This window comes from Osmerus eperlanus, chromosome 24 (assembly GCF_963692335.1).
Source record: "Osmerus eperlanus chromosome 24, fOsmEpe2.1, whole genome shotgun sequence".
Lineage (NCBI taxonomy): Eukaryota > Metazoa > Chordata > Actinopteri > Osmeriformes > Osmeridae > Osmerus > Osmerus eperlanus.
The window spans coordinates 7,213,162-7,235,394 of record NC_085041.1 but is presented as its reverse complement, the minus strand read 5'-3'; the positions used below and the strand labels follow the sequence as shown (position 1 = coordinate 7,235,394).

Genomic DNA, 22,233 nt, shown 5'->3' with positions numbered 1-22,233 from the left:
AAATACATGAGCGGTGTGGATTTGCTGGACTCATTTGGAGCCAAATACAAGTTCCTCATGACATTGCGTCGCTGATACAGTTACATCTTCTGGCACACTATTATCATTGCTGTGATCAACGCCTGGCTCCTCTACAAACGGGACTGCAAGGCTCTCAATATTCCCAAGAAAAAGATGTTGAACAAGAGACTGTTTCAGGCGCAACTAGCTTCCTCTCATCCTGACAAACACAGCTGTCAACACACCAAGGAGAGGGTGGCCATCTTCAGCCAGTGGGAGCCCTTTGACGTCGATAACTGTGACACTTCAAAGACCTTTGACTGCTCAGAAGAGACCATCCTCAGGTAATGGGGGTCCACCAAATGGGGTCCCAGCCAAGAGGGCATGTGAACCACCAACGGATGTGCGCAGGGACGTGGTCGTACATTTCCGGTGAAGACAACGAGAGGACACTGCAGACACTGCATAAAAGGATATTCTAATACGCTCTGCAGAAAGTTCAATCTCCGTGTCTGCTTTTCAGAGGAAAGTAACTGCTTTTGGGACTACCATTGCACGTGAACAATGGACCCTGGGGTCTTTGAAGTTTTCATTCTGTTTTTCTAATATTTATCCAGTAAAAAAAAAAAAAAACTTACTAAAACATATATTTTTTTAATTAATCCTTCATTATCTTCATCAGAAGACTCTTGCAACATCATCTGACTTTGTTTTTTTTTTACATTTGCTGCCTAATTTAAGAGATTTGTTTAGATTCCAACCTTTTTTTTGTCTAGTGCAACTGACTTATTTGTTTTGTTTTTTATTTAGATTTAAAGCAAAAAAATGATTGAAACAATGCTTTAAAGGTCACTTGACATGAACATTTCACTTTAGGAGGTTATTTAACATTAATATGAGTCAAGCCCAGGGTATTCTTCTCCACCTTTGAGAAAATGAAAGCTCTAATGCTCCGATTTGAAAATGTTCCTCTTATGTCATCATAAGAGGAAAGGTTACCTCCCCTTTCTCTGCTTTGCCCGCTCAGAGAATTTGCCCCGCCAATGAGAAAATGAGCTACGACCGTGCTAGCGTGATATAGTTTTTTCCTCGAGATACATCATGGCTTGCAAACGACCGAAGCATGGCAGTTAGCCCCGCCTCTCTCCTCCTCATAGCATTTAAAGCTATAAACACAGAAATGGCACGTCCTAAGGAAAGTTCATTCTTGGACTGCTCGTAGTGACTGTAATTCTGCACAAAGGCTGAATTTCGGGAAAGAGACTAAAGATACAGTATTGGGGGACCACTAAGGATATAAAAGCATCCAAAAACTGCATGCTATGGGACCTTTAAAGAGAGACTTTTTTCAAAAGCTGAACTGATTTCCTGGTTTTATGTATTAGTTAGAATAGGTATAACTCTACGTTTTAACAAATTGCAAAAGCTGAATAATCGTTCAAAGCCTACTGATTAATGAGTGAAAAAATAGATGATTAGTCGACTAATCGGTCTAATAATCGTTGGATTAGTCGAATATCGAAATAATAGTTTGTTGCAGCCCTACTGGAGTGTGTGTGTGTGTGTGTGTGACCCCTCGCATTTTGCTGGGCGCTTCCAAAATCAAGGCCGCCTGACCCGTAACCTCGGGTTACATCCATGCCAATCATCTGTTCTATTCCTGTTCTAACAACGTACACTTTGAGGTCATGCAACTGACTGCCTTGACCCCGAACAGCGCCCGGAGAGTTCTGGCTCTCCCAGACACATCATCTCATGCACCGCGGTTGACGTTGTCAGGATGACATTGGATTTCAATTTATATGATTACGGTCTCACTTTCCTCTATTGCTATTCTGTTTCTGTCTCACATTGGGGTTTTGGCATGATTTTGACGTGGAGGCGTGGTGAAGGGGGTGATTTCTATTGGTAACCGGACAAATGCCGTTGAGAAATCAAATCAAGTTTATTTGTATAGCCCTTTTTACACGCAAGCATGTCACAGAGGGCTTCACATATGCCCATAGAACTGCCCCTCAACCAACCTAAACCCTCAAGGAAGACAAGGAAAAACTCCCAAAAAACTCTCAACAGGAGAAAAGAAATGGAAGAAACCTTGGGAGGAGAAATTCAGAGAGGGATCCCCTCCTCCAGAGACGGTTGGTGGGAGAGAGGAGCAGAACACAGGCTAAACATAGTCATACAGTGTCGATGGGTTTTTAAAACACCAAAATCCATTATTCAACTTTATAGATGTAGGACAGGACCGGGAGACTCGCGACCAGGTCCAGCGTTGGCTGACCGACGACCAGGCAGGTGCTGACAACTCAAACCCCCCACACCACAAGGGATGTGTGTGGGGGGGGACAGAGAGAGGAGAGCAGGGATTAGAGAATGCCAGGAGCAGCTAACAGTTACAGTCATAATAGAATGAGATCCCCACCGGTCAAGTGTGGACTGGTGCAGCAATTTAACAGAGCAAAAAAAGGGGAATTTGATGCAACCCTATATAGTATAACTCTAAAATAAGTTATACTTAAAGAATAAGGATGGAAACAACCCGCCCCCCGTTGCCTCCAACTAGTAACATACTTACCTTTAACAGTCGTAGAATTGACTAAACAACGTTTTTAACCTAATTTTAAACGTCGAAACAGTATCAGACTCCCTAATTGAGACGGGTAGTTTATTCCAGAGAAGAGGCGCTCTATATGAGAACGCCCTACCTCCAGCTGTTTTTTTCTTAATTTTGGGAACCACCAGATAGCCGGCATCAGAAATAATACCAATGCTTTGTGTATCTCCCCCCCCCCCCCCCCCCCCCCAGGGCCCAGCAGAGGAGGAAGCAGCTGCGGCGCCTGCGCCCGGAGGAGGTGAAGGCCCTGGAGGAGGCGGGCGTGGAGCTGGACCTGGCCGACTACCAGCGGCAGGTGGAGGAGAGGGAGGAGCAGCGGCGGCAGCAGCGGCAGGAGCGGCTGGACCGCGAGGCCCTGCTCACCCTGGAGGCCATGGAGAGGGAGGAGCAGGAGGCCGCCGCCGCCGCGCTGGCCGAGCAGGGTGAGGAGAATAGATCCCTGGAGGGAGGGAGGGGTTGAGGGGATGAGCAGTGCAGAGAGCATCATGGAGGAGGAGGAGTGGTGGGCAAAGTAAAGGTGGAGGGCAGGTGATGAGGTGCTAGTACAGTATGTGGCACGATGGGTTTAACTAGTCAGTTGTGGGAAAAGAACAGCCCGAAAATCAGAGGGGGAAATCTTGAGCCAGGTTATCCAAGGACGTAACGTTACTCCCAGGTAACCAATCTTTCCCTATCAAACGATCCCTTCTGGAACATTCTTCCTCTCGTCCTTTCGTTAGTGAAGTGGCGTGTTTCCCCCTGCCTGGAGGGGCCCACTCACCTGTTCTCCCTGGTGAGAACCAGACGCGAATGGAAAAAGTACAGGATATGTTTGACACCTCCACTCACGGGCCTCCCACGCGCTTTCCCTAGCGAGGAAATATTCTGTCACATAAAAATCCTGCGAAAGCAAAGAAATAATCATCTGAGCACGTCCCTGACAAACTTGCACATTTACAAGAATCGAGTTTACGGGTGCTCGGACGTCAGGGGTAGCAATAGCATAATCGATAATAACATGACGCGGCTTTTTGGGGTTTCTCATCCGTAACAAAAAGAGATTAAACGTCTTCCGTCCCCCCTGCCGACCGTAGAGCGCACGCCGTCGACTGACCCCGAGAGCTGGACGGAGAACGGCAAGAAGAAGAAAAAGAAGAAGAAAGCGGCTCTGAACGACCCCGTGGCAAACTTCCAGGCCGCCTTTGAGCAGTTTGCCGCCAGCTCGGGTCCGGAAGTCCACGGCGCCACAGAGAACAAGCCGGAAGGAAAGAGTCAGGTAGGCTGGGGTGGATGTTGGACTCACGGTGCTCCGTCAGTATGTTGATCAAGTGATAAAGATTTTTAAGAGAGATTTAGAGAGATTTAAACGAGCCCAACCATTGCATTGATAAAAGCACAAGAACAGTAGGTTACCCCTGTCAGGCTGTACAGTTCGCGCTCACCGAGGTCCCCCTCACTGTCCTCCTCAGTCGTACTCCAAGATGAAGACCACGGTGGAGGTGAAGAAGAGCAGGAGGCACCCCCTGATGAAGCCGCCCCTGCGCTCGCCCCCCTCCATCGTCAAGCAGGACCCCTCCAGCAGCGAAGGTAGGCGGGAGGGAGAGAGGGAGGGTCAGTCGTCTCTGCCGCTGCCCTTTGTCCACGTCCAACTTTTAACATTCCTCCCCCGGTAGCTTTAGTCCAGAGACGATGAACTGACGACGTTAGCGAGCGCTAATGGATTAGCTTAGCTTTTAACGCGCGTGGTACCGTAGAAATTGTTCCCAGCGCCATTAAAGAAAGGTGCAAAAAGCAGTTTTCCTGTGTGTGTATATAGAGACTTTAACTTCTGGTTCGAACTGGGGTCTTCGCAGCAGACAGAGCGACGCGTCTCCTTGACAGAAAGCTGCCCCCCAGGGGGAATTATGTAGTCTTGACTTTAAGACCCCCCCCTCCCCCTGCTCCCCACCTCTTGTCCTTCCCCACCCACCCGGCCGTGCTCCCCCTCTCCATTATTTCCTGACTGACACGTATCGATCCAGGGATCACGACTCCCAATTACCTGTTCTCAAAGTCACTTTGAGAAGGCACCCTGGGAACACAGCCAGCGTTTGTCCTTCAGGTTGAGGGAGGGGCGGGGGGGAGGGAGTAGTGGGGGAGGGGGGGGGGGGTGTGTCGACGCTCGCCGTGATACAGAAGCTGACACCGTACCCTTGTGTGTCTCTCCCCCCCAGAGGTGTTCTCCCCCTGGCCACTGGATGGCGACGTGAAGAAGGCCGGACACCTGTGGCAGAACCGGCAGCCCAACTTCCAGGCGGAGAAGGCCTTCAACGGCGCCGTGGCGACCCTGGAACCCCACTGTGCCATCTGCACCCTGTTCTGCCCCTACACGCAGGTCAGGGCCGGCCGAGGCCACACTGCAGTCAGCCTCCAGCGTATTTACTCAGGGAAACGACTTGTGGTGATTAGCGATGATTAGTTTGACGTTAGCGAACAAATACCTTCCACCCAATAAAAATCAATAAAAGTTAGACAGTAGAACCAGACGGCACACATTGCCGTCAGTCACTTTGAATCCAAAATTGCCACCATTGACACCATTGCCTTGCTCCCCTCAGTTCCAGAAGGAGCCCCCCCAGGGGAGCGAGCCCCCCTACCAGACACTCCGCGGCAGCCGCACGCGCCCCCTGGTCCCCGAGATGTGCTTCAGCGCCGGGCCCGACAACACGGAGCCCCTGCCCTCCCCCTCCCTGGTCGGGGAGGACGGAACCAGCCCCCTCCTGACCTGCTGCTGCTGCGACCTGCAGGTCCATGCCAGTGAGTACCCGCAGACCCAGGGGCCCACGGGGGAACCTGCCGGAAACGGTCAGAGAGCAAGATGGGAAAATGGATAGGAGGGGGAGACGGACATATTCACATGCCATGCCAGACAGGACTATCAGCAGGTCCTGTATCCACCAGCCACAAATGTCCACGTTTGTCCGTTTTACTAGCAAGCTGACTTACTGACTGACTCCCTCCTTGTTTACCAAAAATCCCCCCCCCCCCCCCCCCACTCCCCCGTAGTAATTCACCAAGGTAACGACCTGTGGATTCCCACTGTTGCGGATCCTCGCTCCACATTCATCGCACTTCCCACGACACCTACCCCCCCCCCCCCCCCCGCCCCTCCCGAGCCCCCCCATTCTCCCACAAGGAACCGTATGCCAATCAAATCGTTCTAGCTAATTTGCTGCTGCTCAACCCGAACTCCCTTCGAGGAGGATTGCGACCCCCCCCCCCCCTCCAGTACTGTCCCTCTGCAGAAACGAGAGGGGGGGGGGATCACGTGGTCTCTTCAGACACGCCTAAGGCTAAGCCGCGTAGCCAATTAGCTGTTAGCTTTCGCACCTAGGGGTCCGGTCTCTAATCGAAGGAGGGTTGCAACGTACCCACCTCCACGCTCGTTCCAGCACCCGGGGTGTGTGTGTGTGTTCAGGTGAACTCGACACACTAGACGAGGCAAATGGAATATTCATGGGGACTGTGGCAACAATCGTTTGGAAGGAAGACAAGGAAATGTTGAATACTTATCAGTAGCTGTCTGTTATTGTGCTGGGCCGGTTTAAAGGAATTCATATTTTCAGTCATCTACTGGTGTCAAATTGAAGTTTTTTTTTTTTTTATCTTCATATTTTCTTTCATATGAAAATGAAATGTATTCAGTAGCCTCCCCTCCAATTTCCAAGACCATATTAGATCAGTTCAAGAAGTCATTATCTTGTAAGGCCTTGTAATTGCATGCATGCGCACTGAAACAGAATACATACCTCCCACCACCCCCTTTCTCACACACACACACACACACACACACACACACGACCGAACAAGGTCATATAAGGACATGTACCACACACACACACACACACGGCTTGGATCTTCCCCTAAGGACTACTGAGTAGATAGACAGGAGGCTACACCAACCTGCGGAATGTTCCGGACCGTGTTCAGAACCCCGGGAGCCCTCTTGTTGCTGGGTTCAGTCAAGGCCTGGGCCTACTGCACAGACAACCAGGCTCTCTGATGGCAGCAGCCTAGAAACTTTCCTCCTACTTACCCACTTGTTATTTTTTCCTGGGGAGATGGTTGGTGTTGTATAGTTATATTTTTGTGTAAAAAAAACAAAACAATCTTTTTTAGAAGGGACCAGGGAGTCTGTCAGCAGGGTCGCTTGCAAAGAGAAACAGCTTGTTAACAGTGTGTGGGTGAGGGTGTGTGTGTGTGCGTGTCTGTCTGAGGATGTGTGCGAGTGTGTATCCTTGTTTGTTTTATTCCTCTCCCCCCCCCCCCACCCCACCCGTTCTCAAGCTGTGTCGGATGACGTCCAAACCTCTATTTTGAGCAGCAGTAACTACAGTTTGGTGGTTTGAGATCACAATGCGAACATTGTTAGTGGCGCGCTCATGCTAATGAACAAGTTCAAGTGAAAAGCCTGAGACAGCTCCGGGCTCCGCTCGGAGCTCGGAAAGAAAACCACAATGTCAACGAGGAGGTAGAGAAGACGTGCGTGTGTGTGTGCGTGCGTGCGTGCTCGTACACAACGATCGAAAGATGCCTGGGAGCAGTCCAGGCATGGGGGTTGACGTATATACAGACGCGCACACACACACACACACACACACAGGGGAGGCACACACTCTCTCGCAAACACGCTTGTGAGACACACACACACGGGAGGCACACTCACAAACACACTCATGCTTGTGAGACTCACACACACTTACACACACACACTACAGCCTCTTGGGTTCTTATTAGCTCTAAAGCCAAGTGTGGGAACCCAGGACGGCCGGTTCATTATCCTTCCAGGATAGCGTTGGTCAGACTGGGAGAGGGAGCGAAGGGTGTTGTTAAGAGCACACGAAGCAGAAAGTAATCCTGTCAAAAGACAAGTGTTCCAAGCGCCCGTGTACACCATGTCAAGCTTTTATTTGGCCCAATACAAAGGCTACAAATACTCTTAGCGTGGCAAACTTCTTTTCCTATAAAATTAGTGTCAGGATTAAAGTAGTCTTATCGGAATGTTTTTGAAGCGTTTTAATCCATATTCTACGATACTGGTGTAATGGACCCAACTGTGCAAGAAGCTTGGAAGTCGGATTGTTAAATAATTTCAAAATATTTAGACAACAACTAGGCCCCTCTTTCTCTGCCTCTCTCTTTCGCGTTCTCCCTCTCGTCCACTTGTTAACCGCCCTCTCTCTCTCATTTGCTCTCTCGCTCACCCTCCCTCCCTCTCCTCACTCTCTCCCTCTCTCCCTCACCAGGCTGTTATGGTGTTAAGTCCGAGTCGGTAGACCAGAGCTGGAAGTGCTCCAGGTGCTTAGCAGGCGCTCGGACCGCGGTGAGTACTTGACCCTGCACCGACACGCTCAACTCCCTCAAACACGACTTCAAGAAGGGGGGGGGGGGGGGGGGGTTAACCAAAACCTCAAGGTAAGACCCTAACCCGTGTGTGTGTGTGTTTATCATAGGAATGCTGTCTTTGCAGTCTAAGGGGAGGAGCTCTGAAGATGACGACAGACAGCAGGTCAGTGTCCGAAAACACGATTGCTTTCCTCCGAACAACGTTTTGAATATCTTTCCCTGGTTCCTCAAAGGCTGAATTCTCCAACACTGCCTCCTCCCCTCTTTGTGTCCCTTTAAATCCGTTGTTTTCGTCTAAAAAGACGAGGCCGCCCACTGTGATTGAAAACATGGCAAGTTTTTCGCCACAGGGAGAACCAGCTAGCCGTCGCTAACTAGTTAAACAGTTCTGTTTCCGTTCAAAATGCACACCCGCTCCCCCATAGCTCTATCCGTCGCACGGTTCCAGGGCCATAGCTCTATCCGTCGCACGGTTCCAGGGCCATAGCTCTATCCGTCGCACGGTTCCAGGGCCATAGCTCTATCCGTCGCACGGTTCCAGGGCCATAGCTCTATCCGTCGCACGGTTCCAGGGCCATAGCTCTATCCGTCGCACGGTTCCAGGGCCATAGCTCTATCCGTCGCACGGTTCAAGGGCCATAGCTCTATCCGTCGCACGGTTCCAGGGCCATAGCTCTATCCGTCGCACGGTTCCAGGGCCATAGCTCTGTGGTGCGTGTCAGTCCTCAGGCGATAGTGTCCGTATGAGCAGGCGTGCTGTTACAGCGGTCTCCCGTCGCGTCCACAGGTGGGTGCACGTGATCTGTGCCATCGCCGTGGCCGAGGCCCGCTTCCTGGACCCCATCGCCAAGGAGCCGGTGGACGTCAGTTCCATCCCAGACACCAGGAAGAGCCTGGTGAGTCCCTCCCTCCTGTCTGTCTGTCTGTCTGTCTCTCCGTCTGTCTGTACCTCCTTCTCTCTCTTACCCTCTACCTGTCTCTCCCTGTGTTGTTCTCCCTCTCTCTCTTTCCCTCCATCTGTCTCTCCCTCTCTGGCTCTCTCTTTACCTCCGTCTCTCTCCCCCCCCCTCTTTCACAGTCTTTCACCCCCCCCCCCGTCTCTCTTGCTCTCTCTCTCCGTCTCTGTCTGTCTCCTCTCTCGCCCGTCTCACTCTTTCACCTCCTCCCCTCCTTTCTCTCGTTCGTACTGTACATGTCGTATAAACCCACCCCCTTCTCTCCATCTCTCATTCTTTCTGTCACTCTCCCTCCCTCCCTCCACTCCCCTCTGGATGGATGGATGGTGTATTTGCGCCGCGAGGAGGGAGAGGGGGTAGTAATGGATGGTCCGAACGGAACGGCAGAATAATGAGGTGTCATTTCTCACCGCGCTAAATGAACCCCATTGATCCTTCAGGGCAGGGAGGCAATTCCCCCTTCGCCGCAGTGCCTTTCCAACCCCCCCCCCCCCCCCCCCATTCCTCCTTGCTCCACCTCATCCCTCCCAATGTCGCCCAGATCCGAGGCCTGCCTCCAGTCAGCCCGGCCAGCTTATTGTCACAGATCTACAAATACCTTTACCTCTCTGACTACTATGTCATTTGTTGCCGCTAGCCGTCAAAGCTGGTTTCTCTCACTCTCTCTCTCTCTCTCTGCCTCTCTCTCGCTCTGCCTCTGCCTCGGTCTCTCTCGCTCTGTCACTCTTTCTGCCTCTCTCTCGCTCTGCCTCTCTGTCTTTCTCTCTCTCGCTCTGCCTCTGTAGCCCGCTCCGATAAGGAGGAGCAGGCAAAAGAGCTCGCTAACGATCTGGCTGATCAAATGTTCGGCAAACGGGTGTCGGCAGAAGTAGACACTGACGACTGACGCTGGCGCTCTGTTTTATTCTGTCTCTTTTTGTTCTCGAGTAGATAGACAGGAGTTCAGGTGAATTGCCACCACTGCCAAGCTGAAATGGTACTTTCCCATTTTCATAGTTTTACCCGTCACGTCAGGTTACATCCGACGTTCGCTAGTGCATCGACACAAACTAGACCTGCAAGGATAGACTAGCAAGGAGTCGGTCGTCGCCTTACTGCTCATTGGTCAGATTTGACCCCGCCGCCGCCATCGTAAACCTCCAAACCCCCTCACCCCCCATTTCCCGATGACCAATCGGAGAAAGAAGGGGCCGGCCTATATGACCAAACAAACCAAGGAACAGGATATTGCCAATGTCCATAAATCGCCGCCCTCCTCGCCGCCACTGTGTCCGGTGGACCCCCACATGGGGGGGGGGGGGGGGGGGAGGAGGGGCGGGGGAATGAGGGGGAGGAAGGCGGGGGGGAGGGGGTAAGCTCCGCCGAGGAGCGGTCAATCAGAGCGCAGACAGGCGGGACAAATATCTCCCCGCCAACGGCCCTATTGAGAGCTGTTGTACATTTTCGCCGCTCGGCCCAACTAGAGAGCTAAAATGAAGTATTGACATTTTAATAAAGAATTTTTTGCCATCGATCTCCACCGGGCCGTGACGGAAGCGCAGAGCGAGATCTGTTGAGGGTGGGGGGAGAGAGAGAGAAAGAGAAGAGGAGGTGTGTGTGTGTGTGTGTGTGTGTGTGTGTGTGTGGAGGGGGAAGAATGGGATGGGTGGAAGTGTGCGGGGGGGTTCGACGCAATGGACAGTGTTTGGGTTGGAGAAGAGGCTCGAAACGAGTGAGCGAGGAAAGTGGACTCAGAGAGAGAGAGAGAAAGAGAGAGAGAGAGAGAGCGAGCAGTGCAGACAGCGCGAGAACAAAAAAGATGAGGAGAAAGGGATGTTCAGGGGCGGGGGAGAGAAATTGTGTTCTTTTGAAAAACCGAATGAACCATAGAGCAGCTTGTTTAAAAGAAAAATAAATAGTTTCTTAAAAAAGATATTTTTAAGAAACTGGATAGAATTACAGCTTTTGGAACACCCATCGCGAAAAACACTTGTCCGTGTGATTGTAGTGCCCCCACACACACACACACACAATAACATTAATCATTAAAGTGGCCAAAGTTGAACGCAAATCTGTTCCTCAAACCTCTTCTGCTTCCTCCTTAAACCTTTCTCTGAACTTCTCTGGAATGTTCTCGCTGGCTTCTAATAACTACAAGACATCCTCACCTGAAGAACAAAGAAATCGACTAAAAGATGGCCCCTTTTCTAACAAGTTATTTTGAAGCAAGGAAAAAAGTGAAACTTTGAATGTCCTCAGAAACTCCTCCTGAGAAAATGCATGAAGTGGCGCGCTCGTTTCGGCTGTAGTGGCCGCACGCAGGGCCAGTTTGGACTCACCCCCATCTCCCGTCCTTCTCCAGAGATGCGTGTACTGCCACAAGTTCAGCAAGCAGCAGCCTCGCGGCGCCTGCATCCAGTGCTCCTACGAGAACTGCTCCACCTCCTTCCACGTCACCTGCGCCCACATCGCCGGCGTGCTCATGAGGCCGGCCGATTGGCCCTACGTGGTGTCCGTCACCTGCCACAAGCACAGGATGACCTATCCGAGGGTAAGGTGGGGGGGAGGGGCCACAGCACGAAACTGTCTCGACGCATTTGCAGCTACGTTCAGGAACATGCACTGTACCAAGTCATCCTAGAGTGTATTCTGTGTGTGGTCCGTGAAGTTTACCTTAAGCCATCCGTGGTCAGATCTAACAATCTGACACTGTTAGACATTTTGAGACGTCTGCACAGGGCTCAGAGTAGTGGTCTATGTTGGGCTTTTTCTTACACCTGTGTATATATTTGTCCCATATGTAATTGTGTGTGTGTGTGTATATATATATATGTGTGTATGACGTATATGGCATCATTTATATCCATCATTTATATCACATATTCAAGATGCGGCAGAAGGAACTGGGGATCGGTGACAAAGTGGTGGGTCGCTACAAGGACCGCTGCTACTACCCCTGCACCATCATCGGCACGGCAACGACCACCTGCTACGAGATAAACTTTGACGATGGCTCGTACTGCGACAACTTCTTCCCCGAGAACGTAGTGGTCAGTCCTCTCTCCTGTCCACCCCCGCCGGCCAGACGCTCGATTGGCCGGCGTCGTTTAACTCGTCCGGTGTTCAGTGACTGCTTGTTCCCGCTCAGATCTCTTTATTATATCGCAGTGGAGATGCTCCGGCTAAATGACCCTCTTGTTGTTGTCCCTCCTCCCTTTTGCCTCTTCTTCTTCCTCCCCTACCCGTCTCTCCCCTGCTTCTCTGTGCCCCCCTCCCCTACCCGTCTCTCCCCTGCTTCTCTCTGCCCCCCTCCCCTACCCGTCTCTCCCCTGCTTCTCTCTGCCCCCCTCCCCTACCCGTCTCTCCCCTGCTTCTCTCTGCCCCCCTCCCCTACCCGTCTCTCCCCTGCTTCTGTCTGCCCCCCTCCCCTACCCGTCTCTCCCCTGCTTCTCTCTGCCCCCCTCCCCTACCCGTCTCTCCCCTGCTTCTGTCTGCCCCCCTCCCCTACCCGTCTCTCCCCTGCTTCTCTCTGCCCCCCTCCCCTACCCGTCTCTCCCCTGCTTCTCTCTGCCCCCCTCCCCTACCCGTCTCTCCCCTGCTTCTCTCTGCCCCCCTCCCCTACCCGTCTCTCCCCTGCTTCTCTCTGCCCCCCTCCCCTACCCGTCTCTCCCCTGCTTCTCTCTGCCCCCCTCCCCTACCCGTCTCTCCCCTGCTTCTCTCTGCCCCCCTCCCCTACCCGTCTCTCCCCTGCTTCTCTCTGCCCCCCTCCCCTACCCGTCTCTCCCCTGCTTCTCTCTGCCCCCCTCCCCTACCCGTCTCTCCCCTGCTTCTCTCTGCCCCCCTCCCCTACCCGTCTCTCCCCTGCTTCTGTCTGCCCCCCTCCCCTACCCGTCTCTCCCCTGCTTCTGTCTGCCCCCCTCCCCTACCCGTCTCTCCCCTGCTTCTGTCTGCCCCCCTCCCCTACCCGTCTCTCCCCTGCTTCTGTCTGCCCCCCTCCCCTACCCGTCTCTCCCCTGCTTCTCTCTGCCCCCCTCCCCTACCCGTCTCTCCACTGCTTCTGTCTGCCCCCCTCCCCTACCCGTCTCTCCCCTGCTTCTCTCTGCCCCCCTCCCGGCCCCCAGAGTCACGACTGTCTCCAGAACGGTCCCCCAGAGGAGGGGGAGGTCACCGTGGTCCACACCGCCGACGGCCAGGTGCTCAACGCCTCCTTCGTCAGGGAGCACGTCCACAAACACTACCAGGTAAGCGGAGAGCGGGCACACAGACGTGTTCAACTCACCTTCCCTTACACACGCAACCAAACTCACTCCATTCTCCAACTGAATTTGATTTTTTATCGTCTTCATCACGACAACGACCCGCGTGCGGAATTTTCGACAAAAAGGACAAATTTAGGAGTTTAAAATATTCAGATGTTCGATGTTGTTTCACAATGACATCAGTATGTCCATACAGCCCACAGAGGTCGGAACACACATGCACTAACGATGTTTCAGTGCCGTAGCCCAACTTCAAACTCCCAGCGAGATAGTTAGCCACACGCAGAAACGACGGGGCAACCTCGTCGATGTCGGCACGGCGACGAAAAAGTTTGGGGAGGATAGAGGGTTAGCCCCCTGGAACCACCCATCTCTATGGTGGTGGGATTTCTGGTCCGTCGGGGGCAGAGTGCTTATGAGGTGTGAAGCTCTGAGGCAGGCTGGGTATTCCTCAGAACTGGCCCACTATTCCCATACAGAGACCAGGCGTTTTGTGTTATCTCTCTCTCCGTCTCTGTCTCTCTGTGTCTCTGTCTCTCTTTCTAACGCACACGCACACAGCTTGTAAATCTCCAAACACATCAGCAGTCATCTCACGCTCAGCCAGTACAAACACACACACACACACTTTCTTCACACAACAGATCGTTCAAAACAGTGCCCGTTTGGCTGTTGGTGTTTATTAAGTCGCTGTGCGCTTTGGTGATTGTTTGCGTTGAATGGTTTGTGTCTGTGTGCGTTATTCTGGTCTACACCCATTTCGTCCTCCCCCTATTGTGCTTCGCTCTTTCCAGACACCCATTTTCGAATATAATAGCAACACTTGAATGGAAAAAAACAACGACCAAAAAAAACCACAACTTTATATTTCAAAAGTGTTAACATTTTTACCCACTCTCCCCCTCGTCCCTCCCTCCTTCCACCTCCCCTGTCTTATTGTCTGGGAGCTGTCGGTTTGTGCCGGCGCTGAGCCATTAGCGTTGCGGAACTGGGCTTTCGTAAAAGCAAAACAAGCCTCCAGCTGCTCTCTTGTGTCAGGGGTCACAAGCTTGACCTCGTCTCTGTATTTCTGTACATTTTGTGAACACTTTTTTTTTTTTGCTTTTACCATCACCCACCACCGCAATATTTATTTCCCCCCCCTATGCTAATGAGGCTAGTGTCCTATTATCTCACTGCCACTGTGCTGCACCCACTTAATCACTGATGTAGATTGGTTTGCATACTGGAATACAAACATACTCGACCTTAATTTTCCCTGAATTTATTTTCCATTTTTATCGCTGTCCACTTTTTTCCTGGTTTTCACCACTTTTTCACAAGATCTCATCCCCTGCTTCCAGGTCGAGTTCCAGGACCACACCCAGATGTTAATGAAGCACAGCGAGATTCACTCTCTGGACCAGGAACTGCCCAAGAGGGTCCGGGCGCGTCTGGTAGGACACCCCCAGCACCACACACCCAGGGAGGGAGGGAGGGAGGGAGAGAGGGAGGGAGAGATGGGGAAGGTTGGAGACATGGTGGCAAAGGGAACAAGTGAAGAGAAGACATTTTCGGAAAGTTTCACAAAGGGGATGGGTGTAGATTTACACCAGAGCACTGGACCTCCCCCCGAACGTCAGAAATGGGTCATGTAGGCAAGTAAAGTGGAAGAGGAACCTGGGCTTGTGTCTGAGGGATGAGAGGGGATTACGACGGGTCTTCACCCCCTGTTTTTCTTTCCTTTGCTCCAGGCCATGCCAGTCAACGAATCCGAAGATGAAGCGCAAGCTGCCAAGAAGCTTTGCCTGCCCTCTGAACCCCCCTCAGCACCCCCTCAGACCCCAATGGACACAACGGAGCACCTTCCCTGCCCCCCAGCCGCAGGCCTCCCATTGGCCCAGCCAGCACCAGCACACCACAGTATTAACTCCCCCGTCCCAGTCTCTCAGCTGACTACCTGTCCCACCCCCCGGGGCGACTCCTCCACCGTACCCGAGTCTGCCCGTGCGCCCAGCTATGACCCCTCTATCCTTGACGCCACCTTGACCCAGGACCCCGTCCTGGTGGCCTTCTCCCAGCCCCTGCCGCTAACCAGCGGCTACACGCCAAGCAGCGGCTACGTGTCGTACATGGAGACGCTGCTCAACTCCCACTTCCCCTCTCAGGATCCACCTTTAGCCCGTCCGGACGAGGGCCAAGGGCCAGTGTATTAAAAGAGACCAGATGTTGAGCATGGGCTATGCCAACATTGGCCATGGCATCCGAGGCTACGCTCACGGAGGCCAAGCTAACAGCGGATATGCTAACGGCTGCCGTGCTAACGAACACAACGCCAGTTGATACAGTGCGTCCTTTACACAGTCTGGTGCTTAGTGCTTCGAGGAATTAAAAGGAAGGTTAGTGGAGGGGGGGGGGGGAAACACACTTTTGTTGCTGTTGCATGTCCTCTTTTCTTGTTCTTTTTCCCGTCCTTGTCACTTAGCCTGCTCTGAAACAGCAGCAGCAGCACCTAGTGAGAAGAGAAGACTGTTCTCCACTCCTGTGTGGCTCCTCCATTGTGCCAGACTGTGTAAACTTTAGAGACTTGAACAACCACCAACGCCATACCTCTCTGCATCATTAATAATGAAACACTTTGCATAGGTTTTATAGGAAGTAGTCTAATTCTAATCCCATGGCCACGGGGGCATGTGAAGTCCTAGTTCCGAAGCCTGTTCAGTTATTCAATAACTTTACCAGCAACAAATCTATTTTTGAAGCAAGGCAAACATGGGTCGCAAACTGATGGAATAAGAAAATGTAGTTGTTGGCATATATTTGTGTCCAGTTTCAGTGTGTGGTATTTCATTTGGGAGGAGAGGAGAACCGATAATGGTGTATGGGTATTTAAATGTCTAATGTCACATTGATATAATATTTGTACAAAGGAAAAGCATATGTTGAATGCCTGTTAATCTTGTCTGCAGAAACATTGGATTTTGTGAAGATGTCTTGCAGTAGTTCTGGAATGTGACCTTGTATCAATGACGTACACCAAACTGGTCATTTTCAGCTCTTGTTTTCCAAAACCAGACTTTTCTGGTTTATTTTGTAGCGTTCTTCCTAAAAAAACAAAAATACATTTTGATGTTATATACTATTCAATTTGCTGTTTTTATCACTGTATTCTTTCTAAACTTATTTTGTTAATATATGAAACGACTTCACTGAGTAAGAAATAAGTTTCATTATAAAATTGACAATTATTTTTGCAAGTTTTAGAGATTGAATTTATACTCTGGTAAGCATACCAATCAACTTAAAATGTTTTCAAAATGGTGTGTCGCGATCTTACAAAGTGCTACAGGGATTTAGGACTACTGACAAAGTGTAGAACTCATTGTGCTGCATTGTACATAATTACATTTCATCTGTATGCAAATCAAATGTCTGTCATACTAGCCATGTTTATTTTTTTTGTCATTGCGACAGTACGTCGACAAGTCCACGTTCCAATGTTCAAATCCACCACGAAAGGGTCTATTTCATAGAAATAAATACTGGGTTGCAAGGGATGGCCGGCTTCCAGGATTTGCTGCCATATTTTCATCTTTTCTGTCTCCCTTCCTTCCGTCATCGCTCCGTCATCGCCCAGCCTGCCTTGCTCTCCCCACCAGCCTGCCAGGACGTGACTTTGCTCCAATGGAGCGATTGCGCTCAGCGGAGGTATAACTACCACTATTACCACTCCCCCTTGTCGTGCCGCGTCGATGGGATGCCGCCACAACACCCAGACAGGAGCCTTTGTCCGTGTAGCCGGAGAGAAGAGGCGCCGAGCGGCCGCCGTCGGCTCTCGAGCGCCACGCTGTTGCGAGCCGCACTTGAAAGGAGAGCGAAGAGGAGAGAGAGCGGTTTGTGGCTCGTGTCGAGGGGGTTTCTGAGTTTGTTATTTTTGTTCATAGTCTCTCAACAACCTTTAGTCCCTCACTAAGGCTTCATTTGTACTTCAGAGATGCATAGATCTGGTGTGCTTCTCGACTGACACAGGGGGTGTCAAGGAGACTGAGCTGGAAGAATCTTCTGGAGTCTGATGGAGCCTTCTTGAGGGACTCCTCTCGTTTGAAGATCAATGGGAAACAAAGTCAATGCTTAACAAGAATATTTCCCCAAGAACTATTTGCTTAATAACTGGAAATGTTTCCACCCCAATGATAGGGAGCAGGCATACATGTTTTTCAGAGAGGAGGACCATGTCAACATCACAAAGGTTGCAGTTGTTTGGGCTGTAGTGTCCGATAGCTACTTGTAGGCATCACGGCTTTGTCATCCATGCTGGACAGTGAATCGCGAGTGCTCCCTCCACCCACCCTCCAAAGTCAACGCTCCCGTGGGTGATGTCGCTCATCTTAGTGCGTCATTGGCTGGGATGTGAGACTAGACAGAGCACTGCAAGAAATAGTTTGTGTTTCTATTACTTGCAAGTCACATGGTGTAGCTGTGTGTGTGTGTGGGGAAAGGCTGGTGTGTCCACCACATGAGGTATCTCCGTATGTAAATACCTCCACCACCCTGTATGGACATATGCAAAAAGGTGTATTTTTAGAAACGGGATGTTTGATCTTGCGAGGGCCCTCTGCACTGTGCTCCAAGTATCTCATCACAATTGGATTCAGCTGTGCTGATGGGAGTCACCGCTGGCTCCAAATGAATGCAGGTCGTCCCCCTGCCCCCCCATCCTTCAGCCAGCTATGATTACGCACCCCCCTGTGAAGGTAGGCTGTGGGTAATAAGTGGTGATGGGGGAAGAAAGAGGACGTGTGTGTGTGTGTGTTTGTTTCATGGCCCAGTATTCGGTGACATTTCGCCAGACATTTAGCTACAAGGCTTGTTTTCATCCCTCATACTCGGCCTCGTCTAGCCTCGCGCACGTGGCGTTCTTTATGAAGTCTAATGATGAAACGCTGCTGAAAATGTACTGGGGGCCAAGGTCTCACCAGCAGAGCTGGGGGGTGTCTAGCTGTTTGAAGTGAACGAGTCTCTCTAATTACAGCTGGCACAGTGGGTAGACAGAACCAAAGTTGGGGTGGGGTGGAGGGGGACAAGAGAGCAAGGTGTGTGTGTGTGTGTGAGACATCCTCTGGGCATGGTGGGTCTCGGTGTCATGTCGTGAACACGCACACAAGCTGGTGCTGTGGATGGCTAGGCTCCATGCCCTCCCCAGAGCTGCCATTAACATTCCAAAGTGGCTCTTTCACTGTTGCAACGGTGCTGGCAACTCGCCAGCTCTGCAATTACTCAAACAGGAACTAAAGTTTTTATTTCTTTATAAGTTTGAACCCTTCCAGGGGTAAAAGCAACCAGTAATTGGGACTGGAAAGGACAAGTCAGCAATGTTAGTACGGCCCCAACCTGTACTCGGACCGAGAATATATAGGACGAGAGCAAACCGATGTTAGTCCATCCGTGCCCTTTTACTTTGGGTGAGCCGCGAGTTGTAAACTCTCTTCTATCAATCTGTTGGAGATGAGAGGACTTGAGTGTCATTTATATTCAAAAGAGATATGCTCTGCTTTAATGGGCCACACTTTGCGTTTAGAATTAGGAATTAAATGGCTTAGTCATAGGAGAGGGAGAGCAGCAGAAGACTGAGGGCACCAAGTTGAGATGAAAAACATTGTTGGTAAGTGTGGACCTAATTAATGAAGTGCATCCTTATCCAGTCACGGAAGACAAACAAATGACTGCTCCCACAGAGCCCTTAATCGGCCCATTAGTCTTACAGCGACTGCAGACTTTCTCTGCATATACGACATGCCTCCTATTTCTTTTGCTCCCTTTCTAAGATGGCCTGCATTTATGGGGGACATGCTACTGCCTCGTATTACAACCCAACACTCCCTCCTTGTTTTGGCTCTCACACATGCTTGTTCTCTCACTTTTTTCTCACCTTTCCCTGTTACAATGATGTTTTGAGGAAATGAATGTGCATTTTTGGTAAATGTGTTAGTTTATTTGGAAAGTCTTGAAACAAAAATGCAATGCAACACAACAATTGGTGCGTTTTAACGTGTTTCCAACAGAGCTTTCCTCCCGAGGAACTTGTATCATACAATTCTGAGTATTAAACACATTACATTAAGACATTTACATTTAGTCATTCTAACAGACGCTCTTATCCAGAGCGACTTACAGTAAGAAGCCAAAAGAGGTTGACTGAATCTAATTCCAGGAATATCTGTGTCTGGCTCTTTGTCTCTGTGCGTAGGCTATGTGGCACAATTATCTGAAGAACTGGGCACTGTAGAAGTTGAAATGTGGCAGGAGTATGGCTCAGGACCCAAGGACGTGCAGTGTTGACTGTTTGCGACCAATACATATATAGATACATATGCAACATAATTACATAAATGGGTTTGCCGCCTAGCGTCCACTGCACTTGTGTTCTTTGAAAACTCGGACCAGAGGTTGGGGACCACGAAGAATAAGAACCAGTCTGAAATATGCAGGCCTACCAGTGTTGCCAGGTTTGCGGTTTTCCCGCGGAATTGGGCTACTTTCGAAGTGTTGCCGCGGGTTGAATTTTTTGTCCTCTGGTTGGGGTAGACCTATTTTGCATGCAAATTACATTAACATCTTTAAATAAAAAGCCATATTTTAAATGAAATGTATTTATAACCAAATCCTACCAAACTGACAGATCAGCACGTACACACATGGACATGGGACACGCCCATACACGCACTGTGCGTGTGCACACGTGCCTAATGCTCTCAGTCTCCTGAGAAAACCTCTTAAACTGTTTTTAATGCTGGCATACTAAACATTTGGTGTTACTTTGTAGATATTACAATACATTTGGCACTGATAGCAATGCTGTTGGACTTTAAAGCAGTGTATATGGTTTGGCAGGCGCATATTTTGAGTTCTGATATTGGGCTGGTTTTTGGGCTGGTTGTATTGGCCATTGGGCTGGTTTTGGGCTGGTTTTGATTGGCCATTGGGCTGCTTTTTGTCACAGACCTGGCAACCCTGAGGCCTACCACGGGCACTGCACTAGTAATAATCAGCGGAGAGTCTAAGAATTTGATGTGAGTGTTGTATCGATACAGAGACATCCTGTAGATAGCATTAACTTAATGTAACTGTCAGTCTCATTCTCGTGTTAGACCGCATGCTTCTTCTGGCAACGTTTGACCCGATCTTATTTCTCCTCCGGTTACCATTCCATCTCCCTCGCTGGCATCTTGTTCTGAGCTGTACTCCCTCAGCTAATTCAGCAACTTAAAATCTCATTTCAGACACAATTAGCCTTTAGCCTGTGGAGGATTCCGCTCCTGTGGTGTGTTTTTTCCCCTTTCTTTCTTGTAAATTCTTCGTTTGCCCTGCCGATAAAGATCCTTGTCGGACCAGGGAAATTAATTCTCTGATCGCTTTGCAGAGAAAACACATTATAGGCGTTCAAACCCTCCATTGGGGAGAGGGTATAGCTCCTGGTAAAACCTCCGGTTCATGCAGGCTAGGGTTATCAACCCTAGTAGTTGGCCTAGTAGTTTTAATTATGTTTCAAAAGATTAAGAATTTCGAGAGGTAGGCTACCAAACACATTTCTAGAAATAGCTCAATGGCTGTTGAAACAACTTCAGGAAAAACAAACATTCAGATCTGTAGGCTACACAGATGATGTCAATGAACCAATTGCTTAGCCTACTGGTCATTTGGTGAGAAAAGTTGTCCATTGTTAACGTCTGTCACAAATGTATCTAGCTCTTGTTATCTCCTTCAATAGCAATACCCCAACATCAAGGCCTACATAGCTACTGCTCAAACTATCAGTTAACCAAACATCTGTCACACAAGACATGGTGAGGGAGTCGTGTCTGCCACATTAAACCTACTACAGAACTCCTCTAACCTGCCGGTGTAGGCAGGATCTAATCTTCCAGGGGCCGGTTGCAAAAAAACACCTTAAATTAAGATTTACCTTAAAGTCAGAGTTAATTTCCTTAAAATATAATCGGTTGCACAAGCACCCGTAAAAGTCTTCTCCTTAAGGTTTCCTTAAATGTTCCCTTAACTATGTAAGGTTTTCTCCTTATAATTTGTTAGTGTTGCACGAAATACCTTAGCAAACAAAGTAAGGAAGAAAACTTAACCCTTGTGTTATCTTCGGGTCATTCTGACCCATCAGTCATTGTGACCCACCGTCGTATTGCGACAGATTTACTGCATACAAAGACAAAGTGAGGCATTTTCTTTTAACAGCTAGGCTGTCTCAGACCCCCCACATTGCAAAGGTTAAAAGAAAATTATTTTAATTTGTTTTTGTATTGGGTAAAATTGGGTAAACACAACGATGGTTCATTATGAACCTTTGGGTCATGTGACCCGAAGGCAGCACGAGGGTTAAGGTAGCCTACCTCTTGACTTATTCTTTAGCGCAACATGGCTTAGTTTATGGAGATGAACTAACCCATCCCACACCTATAGCACTCTTAGGCTACGGTGCTGCAGTCTAAACTATTTATGCGTCGGCTACCGCTGTAAATAAATTAGCTAGCCTAGACTCACGCCGGTAAATGCTGTTGATCTCATTTTTATCCAGGCTACCTAAGAAGCTAGCTCTCACTTTACTGTGGAGCAACAAGACCTACAAGTAAAGTTGATATCACCAGTTTTATTGGACTCCCTGCTGAAATTGGTCAGTCAAGTTATCATATAGAGCTAGCACTAGCTACTAATATATTTTTTATTTCTTGAGTTTTGGCTGCACCAAACTTCTTGAGTTTATATTTGATGCAATTTCGTCCTACATTCGTTGTTTTGTTAGCAGTTATTTGTGGATGAAATCTATTTTACTGCTGCGAAATCACGTTCAATGTAGTAAATCCCATAATGTTTCACCTTAGCTAAGGAAACCATTTAACCCTTGTGTTATCTTCGGGTCATTCTGACCCATCAGTCATTGTGACCCACCGTCGTATTGTGACAAATTTACCTCATACAAAAACAAAGTGAAGCATTTTCTTTTAACTGTCGGGCTGTCTCAGACCCCCCACATTGGAATGGTTAAAAGAAAATAATTTGTATTTGTTTTTGTATT

The 22,233-nt window shown here is 49.7% G+C and overlaps 1 protein-coding gene across 1 annotated transcript in view; it reads left to right on the top strand.

Moving 5' to 3' along the window:
* The window catches only part of kdm4b (lysine (K)-specific demethylase 4B), a 43,680-nt gene extending 26,972 nt beyond the window's left edge, over positions 1-16,708 (top strand). The window contains exons 10-22 of the mRNA XM_062450442.1: positions 2,807-3,036; positions 3,688-3,869; positions 4,063-4,180; positions 4,807-4,967; positions 5,191-5,389; positions 7,879-7,955; positions 8,086-8,141; positions 8,766-8,874; positions 11,276-11,464; positions 11,802-11,963; positions 13,035-13,154; positions 14,516-14,608; positions 14,906-16,708. Coding sequence (XP_062306426.1) covers positions 2,807-3,036; positions 3,688-3,869; positions 4,063-4,180; positions 4,807-4,967; positions 5,191-5,389; positions 7,879-7,955; positions 8,086-8,141; positions 8,766-8,874; positions 11,276-11,464; positions 11,802-11,963; positions 13,035-13,154; positions 14,516-14,608; positions 14,906-15,367 — 2,158 coding nt within the window. The 3' untranslated portion in view covers positions 15,368-16,708. The remainder of the gene's footprint in view (positions 1-2,806; positions 3,037-3,687; positions 3,870-4,062; positions 4,181-4,806; positions 4,968-5,190; positions 5,390-7,878; positions 7,956-8,085; positions 8,142-8,765; positions 8,875-11,275; positions 11,465-11,801; positions 11,964-13,034; positions 13,155-14,515; positions 14,609-14,905) is intronic.
* Positions 16,709-22,233: the final 5,525 nt, after the last annotated feature.